General features: G+C 41.4%; 2 protein-coding genes across 9 annotated transcripts in view; one reads left to right on the forward strand and one right to left on the reverse strand.

Moving 5' to 3' along the window:
• The window catches only part of NIPA2 (NIPA magnesium transporter 2), a 37107-nt gene extending 28424 nt beyond the window's left edge, over positions 1-8683 (forward strand). For all 4 annotated transcript variants that reach the window (XM_064296205.1, XM_010600208.3, XM_064296206.1 and 1 more), the window contains one exon: positions 7189-8683. In XM_064296205.1, coding sequence (XP_064152275.1) covers positions 7189-7820 — 632 coding nt within the window. In that variant the 3' untranslated portion in view covers positions 7821-8683. The remainder of the gene's footprint in view (positions 1-7188) is intronic.
• A 1892-nt stretch (positions 8684-10575) lies between these two features.
• The window catches only part of CYFIP1 (cytoplasmic FMR1 interacting protein 1), a 195790-nt gene continuing 183927 nt past the window's right edge, over positions 10576-22438 (reverse strand). For all 5 annotated transcript variants that reach the window (XM_064296201.1, XM_064296202.1, XM_064296200.1 and 2 more), the window contains 4 exons: positions 16083-16177; positions 15081-15319; positions 14363-14510; positions 10576-11346 (listed from right to left, as the gene is read on the reverse strand). In XM_064296201.1, the coding sequence (XP_064152271.1) occupies positions 11182-11346; positions 14363-14510; positions 15081-15319; positions 16083-16177 (647 nt within the window). In that variant the 3' untranslated portion in view covers positions 10576-11181. The remainder of the gene's footprint in view (positions 11347-14362; positions 14511-15080; positions 15320-16082; positions 16178-22438) is intronic.

Consider the following 22438-nt stretch of genomic DNA (forward strand, 5'->3'; position numbering starts at 1 on the left):
TGTGTTTCTAGAAATTTGTCTATTTCCTGTAGGTTTTCAAATTTGTTGGAGTACAGCTTTTCATCGTACTTTGTTATGACATTTTTTATTTCTGTTGGGTCTGTTGTAATGTCCCCCATTTCTTTCTTATTTGGGTTATTTGCATCTTTTCCTGTTTTTCTTTTGTCAGTTTGGCCAAAGGTTTATCGATTTTGTTGACCTTTTCAAAGAACCAACTTTTTAGGTTTTCTTGATTCTTTCTGTTGTTTTTCTATTTTCTATTTCATTTATTTTTGCTCTGATCTTTATTATTTCCTTTCTTCTGGTGACTGCGGGCTTCTTTTGTTGTTCTCTGTTCAAGTTGTATAGCTAATGTTTTGATTTTGTCTCTTTTTAGTTTTTTCTGTTCTATGCGTATAAATGACACGTTGTCAATGCATTGTTGTTGTTGTGTCCCATCAAGTGGATTCCAACTCATAGTGACCCTGTGGTACAGCGTGGAGCTGCCCTACAGGTTTTCCTGGGCTGTAATCTTTACAGGAGTAGATTGCCAGGTCTTTTTTCCTGCACCCTTTCTTCTTTTTTTGATGTGTGCATCTATTGCTATAAATTGACCTCTGAACAGTGCCTTTGCTGTGTCCCAAAGGTTTTGGTACAATGTGTTTGAGTCTAGGAATTTTTTTATCCCATCTTTGATTTCTTCTGTTACCCAGTGGTTTTTAATCAAGGTGTTCTTCAGTTTCCACACGTATTTTTTTCTTGCTCTTCCTCTTATTTCTACTTTTATGCATTGTGATCAGAGAAGATGCTTTGTATTATCTCAGTGTTTTTGATTTTGTTGAGGGTTGCTTTGTGCCTAAGACGTGGTGTCTTCTGCTGAATGTTCCCATGTGGGTTGGAAAAGAATGTGTACTTGGCAGGTGTCGGGTGGAGTTCTGTATATGTCTGTGAAGTCATATTGGTTGATTTTGTCCTTTAGATCTTCTGTGTCTTTGTTGAGAATTTTTCTAGATGTTCTGTCCTTTATTGAAAAAAAAAAGTTATGTGTTGAAGTCTCTTTCTAATAGTGTGGACCTGTTAGTTTCTCTTTCAGAATTTTTTAGTATATTTCGGAGCCGTGTCATTGGGCACATAGGTATTTATTGTGGTTATGTCCTCTTGGTGGATTGTCCCTTTAATCATTATATAATGTCCTTCCTTTTATATTGAATATTGTCTTAAACTCTATTTTATCTGAGATTAGTATTGCCACTCCTGCCCTTTTTTGGTTGCTGTTTGCTTGATATATTTTTTTCATCCTTTGATTTTTAATATATTTATGTCTTTGTTTCTGAGGTGTATCTCTTGTAGACGGTGCATTGATGGGTCCTGTGTTTTTATCCATCTGTTACTGTCTGTCTCTTTATGGGTGCATTGAAGCTAATTAAGTTCAGTGTGATTATTGATAGGTGTGAGCTTATTGCTGTCATTTTGTAGCTTTTTTTTTTTTGTGGTGCTGATGGTTTCTTTGTTCCTCTTACTCTCCTGTGTTGAATTCATTTTGTTTGTGGATTTTCTGTTTCTTTAATTTTCGTAGATTTTGTGTTAATTAGACGTTTTATTTTTCTTCTTTATTTTGATGAGTAGGTTTGTTAACTTTCTTTGCGGTTACCTTGAAATTTACCCCGTCTTCTGAATTTGAATCTGTCTTTTATTACTTGATATCACGTTGACATCCTCTCCATTTGAAAGTTCTGTACCTACACTGCTTGTTCCCTCTGTTACTGTTCTGACATTATTGTCATTTACAGATTGACATCTCTGGTTCTCTGTTGTAAATCTTTTAGTTTTGTTTTATCCTTGAGAGTCATTACCTGGGTTGGTATCTAGCTGAAGCTGTTCTGTGTCCTAGATTAAGGTTTTTTTCTGGTGTCGTTTGTTCTCCAACTGAAGGATTCTTTAATAATGGTCTTGTAAATTTGGTTTGGTTTTTACATATTCCCTTGATTCTGTTTTTCTGAAAATGTCCTAATTTTGCCATTGTATTTGAGCGAGAGTTTTGCAGGGTTTATTATTCTTGGTTGGCAGTTTTTTTCTTTCAGGGTTTTATATGTGTTATCCCAGTGTTTTCTTGCTTGAGTGGTTTCTGCCTAGTAGTCAGCTTAGTCTTGGTGTTTCCCTTTGGATGTGCCTTCATTTTGCTCAGGCTGCTGTCAGGATTCTTTGTTGTTGGTTTTGGTGAGTGCGATTGTGATACACCTTTGTGATTTTCTTTTCGGGTCCATCCTGTATTGGGTTTGTTGAGCTTCTTGGATGGTCAGCTTTTCATCTTTCATATTAGGGAAGTTTTCTGTAAGCAAATCTTCAATGATCCTCTCTGCGTTTTCCATTTTCTCCCCCGTTCTGGAACTCTGATCACACACATTTTTGCTCTTGAGTGTATTTCACATAGGTCTGAGGTTTATCTTCATATTTTTGTTTGATTTTTTCCTCCAACAAAGTGGTATCCAAGGATTTGTCTTCAATTTCACTGATCCTGCCTTCCATTGTTTCAGGCTTGCACCTAAAACCTTCTATTGTGTTGTCCATTTCTGAAATCGTGTTTTATCTGTTGGGTTTCTAATTGATGTTTTTGTATGATTTCTAGTTGTTTGACATTTTGTTCCTGTATTATTTTCCTGAATTCTTCCATTTCTTTGTGTTTTCCTTGATTTTTTTCTGTATTTCCCATGATTTCGTCTACTTTTTAGTTTTGTCCGTGTTTTCCTTCATTTCTTCCCTAATCTACTGGAGAGCTCTGAATATTTAGGGCTGTATTCCATATCACGTAGTTCCAGTTCCTTTTCTTTTACCAGAAGGTCATCTCGTGTTTTATTTTGGTTGTGCACTGGAGCCATCCTGTTCTGTTTTTTTTTTTTTAAATATGTTTTGATACATCTGCCGTCTTTGGGACATTCGGAAATTTCTTCATTTATTTATTGTAGGTTTGTTTGTTTCGTCCTACTTTTTTGTTTTATTTGGTTACTTCTGGGTGGGCAGCCTGGACTTGTTGTTTGCTTGTGTGTGGGCGTGATACTTTTCACCACCTCAGCCAGGCAGGCAGGTCTGGTCACTCAACTGTGGTATAGCAGGGTAGGTCCAGTGGGTGGGGGGGTGGGGATGGGTTGTTTGCAGCATGAGCTGGGGTTGGCGGGGCAGGGCTGGGGGGACAATGCTGGTGCTGCTTGGGGTACGGCGCTCTGTGCATCATGCAGATAGGCAGGAGGGGAGGGAGAGGATGTGATGTGCAGAGCACGTGCTCTGTCTCCTGTTGGGAGCTCCATGAAGTTGCCTTCCGCCGTACTCCCTGTCTGGAGTCGTTCATGGCTGTGGTCCAAGATGGTGAATCCCTGCCACGTTAGCTGGCGGGGTACCTCCACTCTGTAGCTCTCCTTGTTCTCTGTCGGTTTCTTTGATTTGGTGCTTGATTATTTTATCCCTTCTGTTGGGCTTCAGTCTACAGTGATGTTTCTAGGGTGGGAGAACATTGTCATCTAAAATTTTCCTTTATCAGTATCCTGGGAGAATCCTTTCACTTTTTTTTCCTGAAATCTCATATTTGTGCCTTCATTTTGGTGAAGCCACACTTATATGAGATAGGGGCACAGAAGCTGTAAGATTTTTTTAAGACCTTGCATGTTTCAGATTGTCTTTAATCTACTCATTGTCTTCTCACTTGCAGTGTTCTTTGAGAAATCTAATGTGACTAACTGGCTCTCTTGTCTTTCATGTGTGACCGGTCTTTTGTCTTTGGAAGTTATTAGGGTGTTCTCTTTGTCCTAGGATCTGAAATTACACACTGATGGGCCCAGGTGTGGGTCATCCTTCATCCCTTTTTCTAGGTACTTGATGGGTCCTTTTAATTTCGAAATTCATTTTTCAACTCTGGGGAATTTAATTACTTCTCTGATATTGTTTCCATTTTCTCTTTGTGAAGTTCTTATTCGTCTGTTGATGGGACTTCCTGAACTGGACCATTTTCTTATATTTTTCCTTATTTTTTCCATTTTGCCTTTTTGCTTTGTCTTCTGGGTCATTTCCTCAGTTTTAGCTTCCAGCCCTTTTATCGAGTTGTTATTTCTACTGTTTTTAATTTCTAAGAGCTTGCCTTTTTTTTTTTTTTATTTTCGGTTGTTTTAAAGTCTTTATCTGTGTAATGTCAATATCAGGATTATTTCTGAGTCTGTTTTTTCCTTTTTAGTCATTTTTATCTTTTGGCATTTTTGATTGAATGCAGAACACAATATGTTAAAAAGTGTAAATGTGGTCTTTTCTTCCTTCGAAGAAAAGGTAATTTCTGTGGGGGCAGATCACCTTTAACGAGGCGAAGCTGCATTTCAAGCCTTCGTTGGGGCTGGCTTTGTTCCATTTTGCCTTCTTCTTGGTCATAGCCCTTCCGGCCCTCAACTGAATAGCCTGGGATGTTTACCGACCGCTCTTACCTCACTGAACTGTGAACTCTGACGTCTGTCTCTTCAATACCACACCATATCTGAACTCCCGGCTTAACCCTTTAGCCTCCTGACCACCCTTTTCACTTGGTTCCACTAACCTTGCCACGTGCAGCATAAGTGCCTACAAATGCCTTCAGGGAAATTGGGACCCAGAATTTTGGACTTATTCATCTGCAGTTCCCTCCTTTCTGGGATCTTGGCCCATTAAGTTCTAATTTTTTACCCAGTGCACTGAAACCTCCCCAAGTCCCAGGCTGCGTACGACTTTCTGCTGACCTCTATGCTCGCCCTTACTTCCTGCTCTAGAATTGGCAGTTGCCCCAGAGGAAAAGCAGAAGCAGTGTTTCCCTTTACTCTGGGTCTTGTCCCCTGGAGGTCTGGTTGCTTTGATTGCCCTTAGAAGTCCTCATATGAATGCTTCTTTTTGTCTGTTTGCAGTTGTTTTGTTTTTGTAGTTTACCCGTTGCTTATGGTTGCTTTGGGTATAAGGTTAGTCTGGTACTTCATCATTGTTTCTCTGAGGATATTAATGGTAGCTTTTCTTACTTTTTGGGGGGAGGCTTTTTTTTTTTTTTTTATGTTTTCCTCTATCTACATGGAGGGAACCAAGGCTGTTGCTCTCTTCAGTTTGTTTTGTCCGCTCCTCCTTGCTAGAGGCGTTCTTTGCTCAACTGTCCTGATCCGTGGCTGCCTTCTTACCTTTAAAACGGGGGCGGGTCAGATGTAGCAGAGAAGCTTCCAACCTTCTGCCTGGCTGTAAAGTTCTGGAAATTGAGTGGGGAGGGGGGTCTTAGCTTCATGGAAGTACACTTCACCCTAGCCCTGTTCAGTGCGGAGCCTCTCAGTGCACGGGTTGGTCCCGAGACCTGCAGGCCGGGCAGGGCACGGGTTGGTCCCCGAGACGTGCAGGCCGGGCAGGGCGCGGGTTGGTCCCGAGACGTGCAGGCCGGGCAGGGCGCGGGTTGGTCCCGAGACGTGCAGGCCGGGCAGGACGCGGGTTGGTCCCGAGACGTGCAGGCCGGGCAGGGCGCGGGTTGGTCCCGAGACGTGCAGGCCGGGCAGGGCGCGGGTTGGTCCCGAGACGTGCAGGCCGGGCAGGGCGCGGGTTGGTCCCCGAGACGTGCAGGCCGGGCAGGGCGCGGGTTGGTCCCGAGACGTGCAGGCTGGGCAGGGCACGGACTTCCAGCTGGCTCCTGTTTTTAGTCTCACCTTCACCTCCACTTCCAGAGACACTTTGTACCTCACGAGGGTTCTGTTCCGTGAATCCAGTTGCTTCCTAAGCTTTGATCGCTGCTGATGTGGGATTCCGCTCCTTCTGATGTGCCGTACTAGAGTCCCTGGGTGGGGCAAACAGTTAAGCCCTCCATTACTAAGCAGAAGTTTGGCCTTTCAGATTCTCCCAGAGGTGCTGGAAGATAGTCATGCTGATCAGCTCCCAAAATGTCACAGCCGTTGAAAACCCTGAAACACGTGGGGTTACCCTGAGTTGGAATCTACTGCAAGGCAACTTTTGGTTTTTTTAAACTGGTTTTTAGTTATCCTCTGCTTCTGGCTCCAAAATACTGTTGCTGTATCTCCTTCCCTGTTTTTGTATTATTTGCCTCTTTATAAAAATCCCATTATTATCTTAGTTACTTAGTGCTGCTGTAACAGAAAAACCGTTAAGTGGGTGGCTTTAACAAACATCTGTTTTCTTACAGTTAGGAGGCTAGAAGTCCAGATTTAGGGTGCTGGCTCTAGGAGTTTCTGTCTGCTCTGGGGGAAACCCTCGTCTCAGCCTGTCTGGAGTTCCTGGGAGATCGCCACAGGGCATCCATCTCTTCCCCACTTGTGCTTGCTTCTGTGCCTAATCTGCTCTTCTTATGTCTCAAAATGGTTATGTTTAAGACATTCCTATCCTGATGGCATCATTAACATAAAGAAAACCTTATTCCCAAGTGGGATTACATCCACAGGTACCAGGGTTAGGATTTACAACACGCATCTTTGGGGGGACACACAATTCAATGCATAACGTGGAGTTTGTGGAGGGAACGGAGTAAATGCCTGTATGTGACTTCTCTGTGCTGCCTTTTCTTATCTTAAACGTAGATGGAGGAATCTGTAGTCGTGAGGATTAAGTGACTGCTGAGCAAAGTGCCTGTGCTATAGAGTTGTTAGCTATTGTTATGCTATGCCAGTTCACTGTATTCAGTCAGAACACCTACACTATTTTTCAGGTTCTCCGATTGATTTGCTCTCGCAGTGGTTGTCCCTAAATATTTTTAAAATCTACTCCTTTTAGGACAAACTTAATTTATAACTCCTAGGTATGGGTTGGAATTGACTCGATGGCAGCGGGTTTTATGTTAAATATCCATAAATTAATGAATATGGTTTCTCCTCCACCCGTCCCTGTCCCTTTTCTGATTGCCTTGGATGTTAGAACACTGAAGTGGGTAGGAGGTGGTGATCCAGGATGCTCTGGGACACGAATTAGCCTAATTCAATTTTATTTTGAGGCATAAGATTCAACTTAAAAATATTAGTGGTATCCCAGTTTGTGAATATGAAAGCATCCTTTAATCTTCCAGTTTGTGGGTGTGCTGCTTTCTAGGGCAGATCCCAGGAAAGCTGATTTTGATTTTAGGGCCAAGCCTTTTCTCCTTCCTATCGAGTATCTTATCGCGCTTTGGATTTTCAGTTTTCCTTAGTACTTAAACATTGACTAAATACAACTTTTCTTTGCCTCCTCCAGGTTTTGTGGTCTTCGCAACACTTGTGGTCATTGTGTCCTTGATACTAATCTTTGTGGTGGGACCTCGCCACGGACAGACAAACATCCTTGTGTACATAACAATCTGCTCTGTAATAGGAGCATTTTCTGTCTCCTGTGTGAAAGGCCTGGGCATTGCCATCAAAGAGCTGTTTGCGGGAAAGCCTGTGCTGCAGGGTCCCTTGGCCTGGATTCTTCTGCTGAGCCTGACAGTCTGTGTGAGCACACAGATTAATTACTTAAACAGGGCCCTGGATATATTCAACACCTCAATTGTGACTCCAATATATTACGTATTCTTTACCACATCGGTTTTAACATGTTCAGCTATTCTCTTTAAGGAGTGGCAAGATATGCCTGTCGATGATGTCATTGGTACTCTGAGTGGCTTCTCTACAATCATTGTGGGAATATTCTTGTTGCATGCCTTTAAAGATGTCAGCTTTAGCTTAGCAAGTCTGCCTGTGTCTTTTCGAAAAGACGATAAAGCAGCGAATGGTAATCTCTCTAATATGTATGAGATTCTTAATAGCGAAGAAACCTTAGCCTGTGGAATTGAACAACACACTGGTGAAAATGTTTCCCGAAGGAATGGAAATCTGACAGCTTTTTAGGAGATATAATTAAAAGGCTAATCTATAATTCTGTTTTAAAATGAATTTGAATGTCAGAATGTGTCTGAAAAAGAATTGTCCTCAAATAATGTTCTCTAAAGACAATCTTTTTTAAGGTTTCACTGAGTTGGACCAAGAAATTACTTTTCTCACATCTAAATGATGGTAGCTCACTACAGTGACCTTAGTACCTGGCCGATTTCTGTTTCTATGAACACTGTATTACTGTAGAGGCATTTTGAAGTTTGATTCCTTCACCAAAAACTAAGTGCACTAACGACAATTTTAAGTCTATAAAAATGCTTTATTTTTCATTGGTGATAAAAGCGTCAAGTATGCATTTGTTACCTCCAGTCTGTCAAGTCCTGACCATTTTAGGCATTTTGGTATAAAAAATAACAAAGTCATCCCAATCCATTACCTCATGGTTTACCTTACCTACGAACACGACTCCTGTTTGATGAATTCTTTTAATTTTGAACTGTTAGTTTAAGTTACTAGACAAGGGAACATTCTAGACCACAAAAAGGTAGGAAATCGCCTCCCAAAAAACGCTTTCAGGCTGTGACTTAGTTACCGTACATATGATTTCCCGTATACATCTGACGGACTTCTTAGACGACAGCTTTGTTGAGCCCACTGTATCTTGCATCTTTTGGGGCTGGGCTCTTGGAGTCAGCCAGCTTTATTTTTCAGTTACTGGAATCTTGAGATGTCTGAAAGTTTATCATTTTACTTCAGCTCTTACTCTTTTCCGTGTGTTTTCACAATATGTCATTTATGCCTTTTAACAACTCTGGGAAATGAAGTCAGAAGACTAGGATTATATCTTAAATTTAGTTTATAATAAAAGACAAAACAAAGTTCTGGGTCTACTAAATGCTTAGAACGAACAATATTTGTAAAACATGGTTTCTTTGTACCAAATATTTTATTTTGCTTAAGAGTTTATTTGTACCACTATATATTTTGGTCTTTTAAAAAGTACTTATGGAAAATGTAAAGCATATGGAAAAAATAGTAGAATAGTATAATGAACCCTCATCCAGCTTCAAAACCTTTCAACTTGTAGCTATTAATTGGCCTTAAAAAAACAAACAAATGGTATTGGGGACACAGTTTTCAACTGGGTAGTAGGAAGAACACGGCTGTGGACCTGCACCATTCTGCTCTCCCTGCCCAAGGCTTCACAGCACAGCAGGTGGGCCGGCACCGGGAGTCTGCCTCTGCCCGAGCTCTGTGAGTGCGTCACTGAGCAGAGGTGGTGGAGGCTGAGCGGAGAGCACAGCCTCACACGTTCCCTTACGTCTCCCCGTCGGCTTTATCAGGGTCAGTTTTCACATTTCATAGAATAAGTTGTTTTTCCCAATTTATTATTGTCCCCTATAAAGTCTTTTTACACCTTTTTTCCCCTAATTACCTCTATCCCTGTAATTTTAATATCAGGTATGCTGTATATCTGCGTATGTGCAGTACCTGTGCTTTATACTTAAGCATAAAAACTAATTTTTACCCCTTTGGGGGTGATATCGCCCCCCATTGAGACTGCATAGGTTAATACTAATATTTTATAGCACTTGAAATTGTCTTGTATATAAGTGTTTACTACATTTTATTTGGCTTATAATTAAATCTTAACAAAACTCAGTAATATGGACTATTTAGTTTCAGTCAATAATTTTAATTTTTAAAAAATCATATTCTGTATTTTCAGTATAGGGTGAGCATAAATACCATCTCTTAATCTGAGTCCCTGGGTGGCCCAAAAGTTAAGTGCTTGAATACTACTGAAAGGTTGGCGGTTCACACTCACCCAGGGCACCTCAGAAGAAAGGCCTGTCTACTTCAGAAAGGTCAGAGCCTTGAAAACTGTGGAATAGTTTTATTCCACACACCCGGGATTGGAATTGACGGCAACTGTTTCTTTTGTTGGTTTTCATCTCTAGCAAAATGTTGGACCCAAGGTTATTCATTGCCATTACCAGAAGCAATGTTTTATAAACAGTCCTAGTGCACTGTGTGCAATTTGAGGGTAAAAAAGTACAACAGAATAATTCACATACTTGATGTACCATGCCTGATGCTCCTGGACTTTGGCGTTAAATTTCCAAAGGCATGTGGAAGTCACTCCTTTTTGTGGGAAAAAATCATTTCAGATATTGCTGAAGGTTGTGACTGCCCAAATAATGTAAACTAAATGCCCCGTTAAGATATAAAGTAAGTTTAGCTGATAATGTTTGCCTTGTATTAATCTATATTGTTTGCTCATAAGAGACTGCCATAAACTTTTATCCATTCAATTAGAAGTTTTAGATACTTGTGGCCTTAATATTTTAAAATTTGGCTTTAGCTTAGTTCTTACCTATTTCTGTGTCTCAAATAGTCAACCAGACTGCTTTCAGTTGGACAAAGAACATGGAAAAACTCCAGCTGTGTGAAACAGTTCACCCAGTAGTTGGGAAGGACAACAGGGGTGGTCAGGAAGAGACCTTCTGTTGTCTCCAGTCCCTTACTGTGCACATTGTCTCAGGTGGGTCTCCTTTCCTCACACCGCGGCCCTCAGGTTCACAACCAGAAGAGGGCAGCCCAATACAGCTTTTGTCTAAATTTAGTTTTCATTTCATCCCCCTGCAAACCTAAAAGTGTTTTCAAATGGTGTCATGATCTCGTCCTATCTGAGACCCCCAGGCCCAATCTGAATTCTGAGAGGAAGGTACAAGGGAGTCTGGTTCTAGAGTAAATGAATGAACAAAAACAGGCTTCATGGGTTTTATTTCTATAACCTTTAAATCATGCCTCACAAATCATATTTGGTAACAACTGGACTTGGGGGAAAAATCAAGGTCACTTTTCTGAAACACTGACAAAAGAAGAGGGAACAGTGACTTCTTAGAAAAGATTATTCATAAAAGACATGAGAAAAATCCCTAAGCAAAAGTAAAATAATCATTAATTCTAGTTGAGGATTTTATTACAGTTAGCTGGTAGTGTCTTGCTTAAGTCCTAAATGTTTGTCTTCAGTTTAAGTCCCGAAGGGGTAACTGAACTGAGCATCTTCTGACATTGATAGCTACTGGCACAATCCATAGAAAAAAATTTTTAAGAACATGATGGCAACAACAATTATCAGCCAATCTTCTAAGACTTCCTAATTACCAAAAGCATATACAATTTTAATTTTAGTCTAGAAAAATAAGTCAATTTTATAAAATTAAGCTTTTAGATTGAAAAGCACCCCTTTAACAGGCAGATACTGAAAAGCAGTCCATTAAAAAAATCTCACTAAATCATTCATTGAAAGAAAACATGCTGTTAAATCCAGTTGGTACTGGTAGTCTTAACGGGGGGACATGGATGTCACTCAGCTGCTGGCCAGAGACTGGTGGATAGGGGGCTGGAAGCAGCGCACGTGCTCCACAGGTGTGCTTTCCCCATCTCCTGACTTCAGGTACTTGTCCAAGATACTGATGATTTCATCATTTAGAATCTGGAACTTGCGAATTCTCTCCACCATCTTCTTCAAAGGCTACAATTAAAATGTGTTAATTTAAAAATGTGTGCATTTATTGCTTGTGTTTCAAATGTCATGATTTTCATTTTCTCAGGAATAACTTAAACCAAATAGTACCGACACACCATCTCTTTAAGGCAATTATTGGGACAATAGTTTGAATATAAACAATTTTCTCTGTGGGTTTCATGCTATTAACAGACTTGTTTACATAACTTAACTGATCTATTCATTCACCGAACAGGTATTAAGAACCTACTGAGTCGGAACCGACTCGACGGCACTGGTTTCTTTTTTTATGTACTAAAGGGGAGCCCTTGTGGCACAGTAATTAAGAGCTATGGTTGCTAACCAAAAGGTCTGCAGTTTGAATCCACCAGCTGCTCCCCGGAAAACCTTATGGGGCAGAGGTCTACTCTGTCACTATGAGTCGGAATTGACTCGACAGCAACGGGGTTTTTTGGTTTTGGTGTACTGAAAGCTGGGAGTACAAAGGTGAAGAGGAAAGACCTGTAAACTAATAATACAAGCCTTAGACTTTCAGTTTGGAATTATGGACAGGATGCTTTGACAGACACTCCCACCGTAATAGATCTGGGTAAAGCACGCGCACCCCCCCCCCCCCACACACAAAAACTTTAAAAAGCATTGCTGGGTCTGCCTGTGGAGGAGGTAAAACAAGTCAGCTTCCTCTAGGACAGATACCAACAGCAGCAGTGGAGTGAGACTGGGCCTGAACTGTAAGCAACCTGGAGACACCCCCATGAAGCCAGGAGCCTCTAAATTAAGCTAAAATGGTCCCAGGTTGGTAACGGCCACTGGAGATGAGCAGAAACAAATATAAGTCTTGGAAGGAAAGCAGTCCAAATTAAGTTCAAATAAGAGCTTGGAAATCATATGAAACATTTCAGAATGGGAACAAGAGATTTAGATACCCTCAAGGCCTTCTGGAAATGGGTGCCATACCAGTCCAGGGTCGTTCATTTCTGACGCAAAGGTGTGCTGGACAGTACAGACCGTTCCGCGCACCAACTGTGCCCTGTACAAATCTCAGCTTCCCTTCCCGGCTTGGGGCAGACTCCACTGCTCCATGCAGCCCTTCTCTCATCCCCATTCACCTGGGGCTAGGTCAGCAGGTGCCCGCCCCTCCTCTGTTTCTTAGATGTAATTTTGATTCATTAAAACAATTTACAAACTGCAGGGAAAGGGCTATCTTTAGCAGAAAGAAGGATACAAACACATAGGGCAAGGTCCAGGGTAGAGACAGGAGCAAATCTGAGCCTCTGTCTGCCAAGGCCTTTCTTCACTGGCCTCACCCTGTCGCCGTGATAGGTTACATCATGCCTCCTGAGGCTGAGTCAGCACTGAGCCCCCAGGGGGTCCCTCGGGCTGGTGAGTCCCCACCCATTGGCCTGAGGGGTGGCTCTGCTCTCAGCAACCAGAACACAAAGCCACATTGTTGACTGCAAAGGGGTTCCGTGCCTTGCACCTTCAGATACTAGAATTGTAAGACAGAAAATATAAAATGTGGAAAGAAATTTAAAAATTCAGTGAAGAAAAAATTACCAATTACTACCCAGAAATGGAAGTTCTGGTGGTGCAACGGTTAAGCGCTCGGCTGCTAACCAGAAGGTCAGTGCTTTGAACCCACCAGTAAGCTGCACGAGAGAAACCTGGTGATCACTCCTGGAGAGAGTTCACCACAGGAGTGGTGTCTGAGGTTTGGAAAGCTAGTGAAAGGCCATCTAAGACGCGTCAACTGGTCCCAACCCACCTGGAGCAAAGGAGAATGAAGAACACCAAACACAGAAGGAAAATAAGAGCCCGAGAGACTCCATCAGCCTGAGACCAGAAGAACTAGATGGTGCCTGGCTACCCCCAATGCCTGCCCTGAAAGGGAGCACAGCAGAGAGTCCCTGATGAGGCAGGAGTAAGTGGGGTGTGGAACTCAAATTCCAGTAAAAAGACCAGACTTCGTGGTCTGATACTAGAGGGACCCAGGAAGACACAGGCCCCAAACTTCCTGTTAGACCAAAACGAAAACCGTTCCCGAAACCAACTCTTCAGACAAAGATTAGACTGGACTATAGGACATAAAGTGATACTTGGAAGAGTGTGCTTCTTAGCTCACGTAGACACATGAGACTAAACGGTCAGCTCCTGTCCAGAGATGAGAAGGCAGAGGGGGACAGGAGCTGGCTGGATGGACACGGGAAATCCATGATGGAAAGGGGGAGTGCTGTCAAATTACAGGCAGAGCAACTAGTGTCACATAACAATGTGTGTATAAATTTTTGTATGAGAAACTTGAACTGTAAACTTTCACTTAAAGCACAATTAAAAAAAAAAAAAGTTCACCCTAGGAAACCCTATGGGGCAGTTCTACTCAGTCATATAGAGTCGCTGTGATTTGGAATTGATGGCACACAACATCAACAACCCAGATCTGAAGAACCAAATCAAACTTTTAGGAAGAAACTAATGATTGTGGAAATGTGTGAAACCTCAGTAGATTAGACACAGCTGAAGTGAATGAAAGATACAGGTGGAGAATGCTGATTTCAGGCCAGAGAGCCAAGGAAATGGAAAACACAGCAGGTGAGGGAGGTGGAGTGGCCCCAGGGATGTCTGCGCCCTGATCCTTACACGGCAAAAGGGACTTTCAGATGTGATTAAGGTTATGGACCTTAAAACTGAGGACAATATCCTGGCTTATACTGGTGGATCCAATCTAATGATATTAGCAGGGAATTTTCTCCAGCTGGAGGCAGGAGAAACGGGGCAGAAGGGAAAGTCAAATGATAAGAAGCATGAGAGGGATCTGACCCTCTCATGTACCTTGAAAAGGAAAATGGACAGTAAGTATTTTAACTGCCAGACGACTTTACTTCCCAATTAGATTCATACTGGGAAGGAAAAGGAAGCTTCAGTTGGTGGTACCTTATCTACTGGGATAAAAACAATTCCCAGGAAAAATTTAATAAAAAGTATGCCTTTGGGAAACTTCCCCATCAGATTTTCTTCCACCTACCACGTTTTTTATAATCTCATCTTTGCCATCCTGCTTCTGGACTTTCAGTAGATGGTAGCAGAAGTCCAGTACGGCAAAGCGTCGCTGTTGCCCAAGAAGTACGATGATCATACAGCCAGCCCAGTGGAGCCCGTCACCGAAACACTGCCTGAAAACAAGAAGTCACGATAGGGAAATGGGAGGTCAGTAGAAAATGATGAAGTCTTTCACGAGTCTATCTCCTGACATCACTAACCAAGTCCTGTGCGTCACTGTCTACCCACTGGCTCCCGTTCCCCAGCCAGCTGGGTGTGGGTCCTGCAGGGAGCGCTGAGTAGCAGGTGACTTTTCCCTGTTTCTGTGGACCACCCTTCTTGGGTTCATCTGGTATACTATTTCCTAACCTTTTCCAAACAGTAGTCTCTCCATGAAGAATGATGACATGAAGTTATGGACCTTCTCCCCAGAAAAATACACATCAACGCTTCCTACAGTTTTGATTTGTTCAGAGACTCCCTGAGGCCTGGTCCTGAGTCACCTTTGGCATCAAGTAGGAAACCCCACTGAAATAGCACTGAAGCAGCTGGGCCAGCCCCGTAAGTTCTGGTCCATTTCCAGAGGAATGCAGTCTTCTGTGTTTGCCTGGCACCAGCTTCCACTCCCCCCAGCCCCCAACAGCTCCTCTATCTCCACTGGCAGTTTGTCCTGCTCCAAAGGGTAAGACCAAGCACACACTTACTCAACCGTAAACTCGTGTGTTCCCACAGGAATGCAGTAGACAAACTGCATGGCACTCCAAAGCCTGTGAAACTCAACACACTCATCCACGTGCATGACCCCATTGCTAGGAAGCGGCCCACGCCAGATGGGGTCATCCAGAAAGGTCCGAACCCGAGTCAGGATGACTTCAAACATAGACAGGCCGCAGCAGAGGCGCTCCTTTGTCAGCAAGTCCCCCTCTCTTGCTATTGCAATTTGCTGCAGAAAGGAAAAGTGGAATATTATGGGTCACAGTAGGAAACTGGAGCTTTCTTCATGACTTAATGGAAAACTCTGTCAGCTTACAGAAGAGCACTCACTAAGTATGTCAGCAGTGACCTCTGTATCTTAGAAAATTACATATATTTCAGTCAAGGGACATCATACGGTCAGGTGTTCCTAACCAGGAGCAATTTTTATCCCCCAGCGGACATGGGGCAATGTCTGGAGACATTCTTGGGCATCAGAACTGTAGGAGGAAGTGCCACTGGCATCTAGTGGGTGGAGGCCAGGGAAGCTGCTCAACACCGTACAATGCATAGGACAGCCGCCTCCCACAACAAAATGCGACCATGCTGAGACTGAGGAACCCTGATCTAGCGTAAGGCGATATTCACAGAACTCTACCCTGCCACATTTCCTCCTATCTTAGAAGCACCAATGCCTGTGAAAAGGCTTCTTTAGGTGGACAATGACAACAATAACCAACATCGTGCACAGCTTAAGTACCAGGTGACGTTCTAAGCCCTTTCCACATGTTAGCTTTATTAAAACTTCACAACCACCCCATGAAGAGGTCCTATTAGGAACCCTGTTTGACACCCACAGGCACAGAGGCACAAGCAGTTTCGTTAAGCTGACTAACCTCACACAGGCTCCTGGTCAGGGTGGTCTCGCTCACAGCCCGTGCTCTGAAGCCCTCCCACCCAGCCTGGTCCTGCTGCCCACGCCGGCAACAGTGATGGCAACAGAGCACACCTACCTGAGGAGTCCCCAGCCTCTCAATCAGAGGGACAAGGTGCAGTGGGGCATACTTTGATTCAAGTCTTTTCATTTTGGCATCCAGTCTCTCTCCCTCTGCAGTGGAAAGAACTTATTATACTCTGTTCTTTTTTGTATGGAAAGATGATTGCAAAAGTTTAAATTTTTTTACAAAAAACAAGATTTTTTAAACATAATATTGTGTTTTTGGTGAGAGTTTACACAGCCATTTAGGTTCTCATTTAACAATTTCTATACAAGTTACTCAGTGACATTGGTTACATTTTTTATAATGTGTCAATATTCTCATTAATTCCGTTCTGTCTGTCCCTATCCCAGTGATCTGGTTTCCCTGCTTCAGGGTAATTGTTGACCATGTGGTCTCATACAGATAATTTTTTCATAGTACTCACGAGTTATATTTTTTATTTTATGAACCACTCTGTTATTTAGCTAAAAGGTAACCTCAAGGGATAGTTTCTGTTCAAGGTTTAAAGAGTATCTCAGGGCAACAGTCTCAAGGAGTCCTTCCATCTTAACAGGTCCAGCAAGCCTGGACTTTTTAAGAACGTGAGTTCTGTTCCACACTTTTCCCTCATTCTTTCAGGATCTATCTATCGTGGCCCTGATCAGAGCAGCTGGTAGTGCTGACCAGGCACCATCTAGTTCTGGTCTCAAGGCAGATGGTTCATGTAGCCTATTAAGTTTTGTAGACTGGTTTCCTTCTGAATCTTTGGTTTCCTTCTTTCTCTTTTGTTCTGGATAATTAGAGACCAATAGGTGTATCTCAGATGGCTGTTGTCAAGCCTTTAAGACCTCAGACACTACTCACCAAACTAGAAGGTAGAACATAAAACTTTATGAACTACATTATGCCAATTAACTGAGTTGTCCCACGAGACTGTGGTCCTAAGCTTTCCAACCCAGAAAACCAGTCCCGTGAGGTGCTTGGTTGTATCTCAGAAGTATCTGTAACTGTGCTCCTATGAATATATACGCATGCACACACATACCTGTGTACACATGTACATGTAGATACATCTGTATGTGTATATATATGTACACACGTATAGATACCCTCACACATATATGCATATATACATATGTAACTACACTCTTTTTTTTTTGGTTCTTCATGTTGTTGCAAAATTTTATGTCTTATCCCTTACCAAAAACGCCCTTTTCTCTTGTGTATTTCTTAGTGGTACCATTTACCCTGTCAAGTTGTGTATATTTAACCCACATTTAATGCTACCATTCTCATCACCAAAAATAACAAGTGTCTACTATTTAGAGAGTGATTCCTGCTTCCGCCTGCATGATCCCTGGTAACAACCAACGAATGCTGGTTTTATTTATATGTATATATAATAACTACTCATCTTTTTATAAAAGCGTGATCATATATTTGTCCTTTTGTGATTGACTTATTTCATTCAGCATAATGTTCTCCAGATCCATCCACATTATGTCTTGATAACTCATCACTATTCTTTATGGCTCCATACTATTCCACTGTATGTATGTACCATTTTATTTATCCATTCATTCACTGATGGGCACTTAGGTTGTTCAATCTTTTTGTTATTATGAATAGCCCTTCAATGAACACAGGTGTGAATATATCTGTCTGTGTAAATCTCTGGGGTAGATACCTGGGAACTGGATTGCTGGATCACAAGGTATTTCTAGTTTTGTGAGGAAGCGCCATGTCATTTTCCATAGTAGTTGTACCATTTTACAATCTCACCAGCAGTAAATAACAGTTTCAATCTCCCCACATGCTCACCAGCATCTGTTGTTTTCTGTTTTTTTTTTTTTTAATCAGTGCCATTTTAGCAAGAGTGAGAGGGTCTCTCCATGCAGTTGTTTTTTTTTTTTTTTAACTTGCATCTCTTAATGGCAAATGATTGTGAGCATCTTTTCATGTATTTGTTGGCCACATGAGTGTCTCTTTGGTGAACTGTGTCCTTCACCCTTTTTTTATTGAGTTGTCTTTCTGTTGTTCAGTTGTTGAAGTTTTCTATATATGTTAGAGATTAGACCCTTATCGGATATGTCGTTAGTAAGGATTTTTTCCCAGTCTGTAGGTTGCTTTTTACTTGTTTCGTAAAGTTTTTTAATGAGCGTAAGTATTTTAATTTTTATGAGGTCCCAGTTAATTTGTCTTATACTGTTTGTACATCTGTAATTGTGCTTGATAACCTATTTTTGAAAAAAAATTAGGTCCCACAATTTTGTCCCTATGTTATCTTCCAGGAACATTACGGTTTTAGCTTTCACATTTAGGTCTTTGATCCATTTTGAGTTAGTTTTTGTGCATGACTTGAGGTATGGATCCTGTTTCATTTTTCTGCAAACGGGTATCCAGTTTTGAATGACTCGTTAAATAGCGTATTTTCTTCCCCACTGAATGGACTTTGACCCCTTGTCAAAAATCAGTCGTACACAGATGAATCCATTTATTTCTGGGTTCCCAATTCTATTCCACTAGTCTATATGTCTATCGTTAAACCAGTAAGAGGCCGTTTTGATTTCCGTGGCTGTATAGTCAGCAAAAAAGAGGGAGACCCTTGGTGAGATGGATTGACACAGTGGCTGCAACAATGGGCTCAAGCACAGCAACAATTGTGAGGATGGCACAGGACCCAGCAGTGTTTCATTCTGTTTCGCCTAGGGTTGCTGTGAGTCAGAACTGACTCGATTGCACCTAACAACACAACAACAACAACAACAAAAAAGTATGTTTTGAGGATAGGGAGTGTAAGGCCTTCTACTTTGTTCTTCTTCAATATTGTTTTGGCTACTTGGGGCCTCTTTCTTTCCCATATAAAACTGGGGATTAGTTCTTCCATTTCAGTAAAGAACATTGTTGGAATTTGGATTGGGATTGCATTGTATATGTAGATCACTTTAGCTAGTACTGACATTTTCACAAAGTTAAGTCTTCCAGTCCATGAGTATGAAATGTTCTTCCATTTATAGAGGTCTCTTAGACTCTTGTAGGCGTGTTTTATAGCTTTCATTGTATAGCTCTTTTACATCCCTGGTTAGGTTTATTCCTAGTTATTTTATCTTTTCGGGGGTTACTGTAAATGGTATTGTTTTCTTGATTTTCTTTCTGGAGTTCTCCTTGTTACTACAGAGGAACCCAACTTATTTTTGTGTGTTCCTGAATTTCTCTATTAGGTTCAGTAGCTTTCCTGTGGAATCTCTGGGATTTCTATGTATAGGATTATGTCATCTTCAAATAGAGAGAATTTTACTTCTTCATTTCTGATTTGGATACCTTTCCCTTTCTTGCCTTATGGCTCTGGATAGGACTTCCAGCACAATATTGACTAAGAGTAGTGATAATGGGCATTCTTGTCTCATGCCTGTTCTCAAGGGGAAAGCTCTCAGTCCTTCTCCATTGCAAACAATGTTGGTTGTTGGTTTTGCATATATGCCCTTAATTATGTTGAGTAATTTCTCTTCTATTCCCTATTTTGTTGAGAGCTTTTATCAGGAAACAGTGCTGGATTTTATCAAAAGCCTTTCTACATCAATTGATTTGATCATGTGGTTCTCTTCCTTTGTTTTATTTATGTGGTGTATTACACTGATCGATTTTCTAATGTTGAAACACCCTTGCATTCCTGGTCTGAATCCCACTTGATCGTGTATGATTTTTTTGGATTGTTGTTAAATTCTGTTGGCTAGAATTTTGTTGAGAATTTTTGTGTCATTATTCATGAGGGATGTTGTTGTTGTCAGGTGCCATGGAGTCAGATCTGATCCACAGCAACCCTATGTACAACAGAACAAACGCTGCCAGGTCCTGTGCCATCCTCACAATTGTTGCTATGTTGATCCCATCATTTCAGCCACCATGACAATCTATTTCATTAAGGGAATTCCCCTTTCTCACTGACCCTCCACTTTACCAAGCGTAATGTCCTTCTCTGGGAACTGGTCCCTCCTGAAAACATGTCCAAAGTATGTGAGATGAAGTCTCACCATCCTTGCTTCTAAGGAACATTCTGGTTGTACTTCTTCTAAGACATGCATGCTAATTTTTCTGGCAGCCCATAGTACATTCAATATTCCTTGCCAAAACCATAATTAAAGGCGTCAATTCTTCCATCTTCCTTATTCATTGCCCAGCTTTCACATACACATTAGGCAACTGAAAATACCACGGCTTGGGTCAGGCGCACCTTAGTCCTCAAGTTGACAGCTTTGTTTTGAACATTTTAAAGAGGTCCTTTGCAGATTTGCCCAATGCAATGCGTCGCTTGATTTCTTGACTGCTGCTTCCATGGGTATTAATTGTGAATCCAAGTAAAATGAAATTCTTGACAATTTCAATCTTTTCTCCATTTATCGTGATTCTCTGTTTATCATGATGTTTATTGGTTCAGTTGTGAGGATTTTTTTCTTTATGTAGTCTTTGATCTTCATCAGTAAGTACTCCAAGTCCTCTTCACCTTCAGCAAGCAAGGTTGTGCCATCTGGATATCACAATTCGTTAATGAGTCTTCCTCCAAACTTGATGACGCATTCTTCATATAGTCCAGCTTTTTGGATTATTTGCTCAGAATACAGGTTGAGTAAGTATGGTGAAAAGATACAGCCCTGACACACACCTTTCTTGACTTAAAACCACGCAGTATCCCTTGTTCTGTTCGAATGACTGCCTCTTAGGACATCTCAACTGGTACTCTGTCAATTCCTGGGGCTTTGTTTTTGGCCATTCCCGTCAGCGCAGCTTGGACCTCTTCCTTCAGTACTATCAGTATCTCAGTACCATATCCTACCTCCTGAAATGGTTGAATGTCAACCAATTCTTTTTGGTACAGCGTATTCCTTCCGTGTTCTTTTGATACTTCCTGCATTGTTCAATTATTTTCCCCATAGAATCCTTCAATATTGCAACTTGAAGCTTGAATTTTTCCTTCAGTTTTTTCAGCTTGAGAAATGCCAAGCGTGTTCTTCCCTTTTGGTTTTCTAAACTTCAGGTCTTTGCACATTTCATTATAATGCTCTGTCTTCTCAAGCTGCCCTTTGAAATCTTCTGTTCAGCTCTTTTACTTCATCATTTTTTCCATCTGCTTTAGCTACTTTACATAAAAGGGCAAGTTACAGAGTCTTTTTTGACATCCATTTTGATCTTTCTTTCCTGTGTTTTTAATGACCTTTTGCTTTCTTCATGTATGTCCTTGATGTCATTCCACAATTCGTCTGTTCTTCAGTTATTAGTATTCAACATGTCACATCTATTCTTGATATGGTCTCTAAATTCACATGGGATATACTCAAGGTCATATTTGGGCTCCCATGGACTTGCTCTAATTTCTTCAGCTTCAACTTGAACTTGCATATGAGCAATTGATGGTCTGTTCCACGGTCAGCCCCGGCCCTGTTCTGACTGATGATATTCAGCTTTTCCATTGTCTCCTTCCACAGATGTAGTTGATTTGATTACTGTGTTTTCCACCCAGTGAGGTCCACGTGTATAGTCGCCATTTATGTTGTTGAAAAAAAGCTATCTGCAATGAATAAGTCATTAAACCAAAAAAAATCAAACCCACTGTCGTCGAGTCAATTCCGACTCATAGCAACCCTATAGGACAGAGTGGAACTGCCCATAGAGTTTCCAAGGAGCGTCTGGCAGATTCAAACTGCCGACCTCTTGGTTAACAGCTGTAGCACTTAACCACTACACCACGAGGGTTTCCAAATTTCAGACTACAGAAGTTGGTAAAAATCTTCAATTTTCTCATCTTTGGCATTACTGGTTGGTGCGTAAATTTGAATAATAGTCATATGTTAACTCGTCTTCCATGTAGGCGTATGGGTATTGTCCTATCACTGACAACGTTGTACTTTAGGATAGATCTTGAAATGTTCTTTTTGATGATGAGTGCAATGTCATTCCTCTTCCATTTGGCACAGTAGACCATATGACCGTCTGACTGAAAACTGCCCATAGAAGGCCATTTCAGCTAATGCCTGGGATATCGATCTTTATGCAGTCCATTTCATTTTTGATGACTTCCAATTTTCCTAGGTTCATACTTTGTAGCTGTTTTCTTCTCATTTTGAAGTCATGCCAAAATGAGAAGATATTCATGAGGGATATTGGACTCTAATTTTTTTTTTTTGTGACGTCTTTACTGGTTTGGTATCAAGGTAATGTTGGCTTCAAAGAATGTGTTCAGTAGCATTGCTTCCTCTTCTATGTTTTGGAAGAGTTTGAGTAGAATTGGTACCAACTCTTCTCTGAACGTTTGGTAAAATTCCCTAGTAAAGCCATCTGGTCCAGTTTTTTTGTTGTTGTTGGGAGATTTCTGATGATATCTTCTATCTCCTGTT

The sequence above is a fragment of the Loxodonta africana genome, chromosome 13 (assembly GCF_030014295.1).
Source record: "Loxodonta africana isolate mLoxAfr1 chromosome 13, mLoxAfr1.hap2, whole genome shotgun sequence".
Lineage (NCBI taxonomy): Eukaryota > Metazoa > Chordata > Mammalia > Proboscidea > Elephantidae > Loxodonta > Loxodonta africana.